Source organism: Apiospora aurea (assembly GCF_038362705.1).
Source record: "Apiospora aurea strain CBS 24483 chromosome Unknown utg000008l_segment0_segment0, whole genome shotgun sequence".
Classification (NCBI taxonomy): Eukaryota; Fungi; Ascomycota; class Sordariomycetes; order Amphisphaeriales; family Apiosporaceae; genus Apiospora; species Apiospora aurea.
Window position 1 is genome coordinate 3,346,195 of NW_027117395.1, and position 2,931 is coordinate 3,349,125.

General features: G+C 54.2%; 1 protein-coding gene across 1 annotated transcript; it reads left to right on the top strand.

The window, feature by feature from the left end:
- Positions 1-644: 644 nt before the first annotated feature.
- Positions 645-2,564, top strand: PG986_012498 (uncharacterized protein; the record flags this gene model as incomplete). The annotated part of the gene is made up of 1 exon (XM_066848720.1): positions 645-2,564. One exon carries the CDS (start codon positions 645-647, stop codon positions 2,562-2,564), a length of 1,920 nt encoding a protein of 639 aa, XP_066695416.1.
- Between the last annotated feature and the right edge of the window lie 367 nt (positions 2,565-2,931).

The following is a 2,931-nucleotide window of genomic DNA, read 5'->3' on the forward strand; positions in this document are numbered from 1 at the left end:
ATTGGCACATATTACTCCCCTTGCTGTCGCTACCTGGCTGTGCTAGGCTGTGCTAGGCTGTGCTTGGCTACAGCTACGCAGCAGCGCTGCAGCAAGCCGATTTGACCACAGAACAGAAATTACTTAATGCACTGCCGAGTTATTTTTAGGCCATCAGGCTGCGATCATTAAAGTCGCATACCATCCTGGAAGTACGCGCTTAACCAAAGCAAGTTGAATTCAACTGTTGTATAGAGCCCGGCAGTGTCACTTCATCATAGCAGTAAAAGTTATTGACGAACGAATTTTCTTCTTTTTCTTTCATGGTGAAAGCAGCTATCGATTCAGACCGACCCCAAAAGAGAGGATGGCGGAGGTATGAGGGTAAGTGAGGTGACTTCTTTCGCACCCCCGCCATTTCCGCCAGCCTGATTCCCATAACCCCGGGCGTTAGCAGTGTACCTATTTATGCAGTCTATCTGCAGTGCACCAAACTTGATTTAAGACACAGACATACCTCCCCGTTTCTAATCTTGGCATGACAGAGGACCCAGCCTTACTGCTGTACATAAACAATTGCTTGTTTCTGTCTTTCAAACCCTTTCGGTTCCAGGTTCTTATATCAATGAATAAAGTTGACGCGAAGCACGATAAAAGGAGACATAATGGATCCTATGTCATCTGCCAACCTCCTAGGCGCCCGTACCCCACCGGACAATGCCGAGTCACCTCGACACGGAGTTCCTCCCCCCGGCATGTCACATTCTACCGGCTCCGCGATGAAACTGGAGATGTCTCCCATAGACCCCGGCAGCCATGCCGGAGGAGAAAGTGTCGAGATAGCCAGGGACGAAAACCATGCTGATAAACAAGAGCCTAGACCTCCAACAGCAACTGTACCAGCTGCTTCGAGGCGATGGGAAACTGGAGTAATGACTAACCTACCCTGGACCTTCATAATTGCTCTTCTCGGTACTATCACTTGGTTCGGCGGCTGCATCGGAGTCGTCTCCGCCGCCGACCGAACCAAAACCAGCTCCTGGGCGGTATCCCCGACCGTTATTTTGGCCATACTCGGACCACTTGGGAGCATGATGCTGCAGTATGCTCTTTCCTGCGGGCTGGCCATAACATGGTGGCACTCGGCTCTGAACGGGACGACACTCGGTACCCTCCACAGGCAATGGGACCACGGGACCAGCGCCTGGGCCGCAGTCACGTCGAGAACGCACATGGACAAGATCGCTATCGCGAAGCTTGTGGTGCTGTCCGTCTTCGCCGTTAACCCACTACTCCAGCGAGCACTCACAACAAACCTTTCGACAGAACGTGAAGACGTGGTAGTGTCAACTGCCGCAGCCACAGATGTCAAGTCGCTACAGAGCATGAACTTCACAGACGCTTCCATAGATGGCTTCTTTAACCCAGTACAACTCTCCCCTCAAATGGCTTGGATTAAGCAACAGTTCACCGAGCGGGCACCCATATCTGGTGCTATATCCGGCTGCACTGGGAATTGCTCCGGAACCCTTACAGCTGCGGGAATCGATGCTCAATGCAATACGGTTCGCAACACGAGTTTCATTGCCAACTATGGCAAGGGGGCCGGGGGCGAAACACCGGTTTTCAAGACTGGGACAAATATCATGAACTCTCGAACGGGCGCCTTTTTCAACTTGACCATTTTCTACGCCGAGACAAACATAGACCAAGATGACAACTATTCGGCGTACGAGGAAATGAAATCATGCCGCGGAATGTCGACAACAGTTACCTGCGTTCTCCAGCACGCCATCGTAGCTTACCCGTTCGCGCAGAAAGACGGCGTCATCGTCCCCGAAACGCAGCCGGCTCGCATCCGCGTCCTCTCGACCGAGCCCGCGCTCGTGAGCGGCCACCAGCCGTCCGCGCCCGACCACGAGCCCATCTTTGGCGGCCTGAGCATCGCGGCTGACAGCATCCTCAACTCGACGGGCACGGTGCACACCATGGGCAAGTACGGCTGGGGGTTCCGCACGAGCGGGCCCCTCACGGCGACCTACCTCGTCCGCGGCGGGGACAAGCAAACCTGCGCCGTCGCGTTCGACGATCCGACCGACCACGTCCTCGCGAAGCTCCACGAGATCATGTTCCGCGTCGCCGTTGCGGCGCCCAACGCCTCCAGTCCCCGGGCCGAGTTCGTCGCGCAGCAGCAGACCGTGGCCATCATTTACGAGTCGCGCTACATTTACCTGTGGGGCGCGATGGCCATCACGATGTTGGCCATAGCGGCGGTTGGCTGGACCGCTGCCGGGTTCCAGAGCCTCGGGCGGCCCGTCTCGCTCAGCCCGCTGGAGATCGCGAATGCTTTCGGTCCACCACTTCTTCGGGATCCTGGGACTTCGAATATGACGATTGACGAGCTGATGGGGGCGTACCATGGCACCGGCGTTCAGTACATGACGACAGAGGTTGATCATGCCGGCGACCGTAAAGGTGGCACAGAGGATATGGATATCGAGGCAAGCGCCTCTGGCAAGAGATTGCAAATGTGTTTTCCGGGGCATGGGACAAGGCCACAAGCACAAGACTTGTTTACTGGTTGAAAGGGTTGATGTCGGTTTCTATTCAAGTCTGCCCTGTACGTCTCCAATGTATCCTTACAGCTGTGCTTGGGGTGCCCTGAAGAACTTCTTTAAGCAAGCATGTGCAGTTATCACATAAAATGACTAGGGTTGTGTTCCGGAACGCTCACAGCTGCCGGCATTTGACCCCCGCTGCGACACGGTTCGCAACACCAACCCGCAATGCTTTACTTCTACCAAGGTTAGATGTTGATGGTATATTCAAGTCGATCATGTACAAGCGAAGGGAGAGCGAAGGGAGATTCAAAAGGTTCTTTAGAGAAAATCGCTTGGTTTCTAGCATAAAAGGAATGCCATATACAAAATCCGAACTCGGGTAACTCCATCA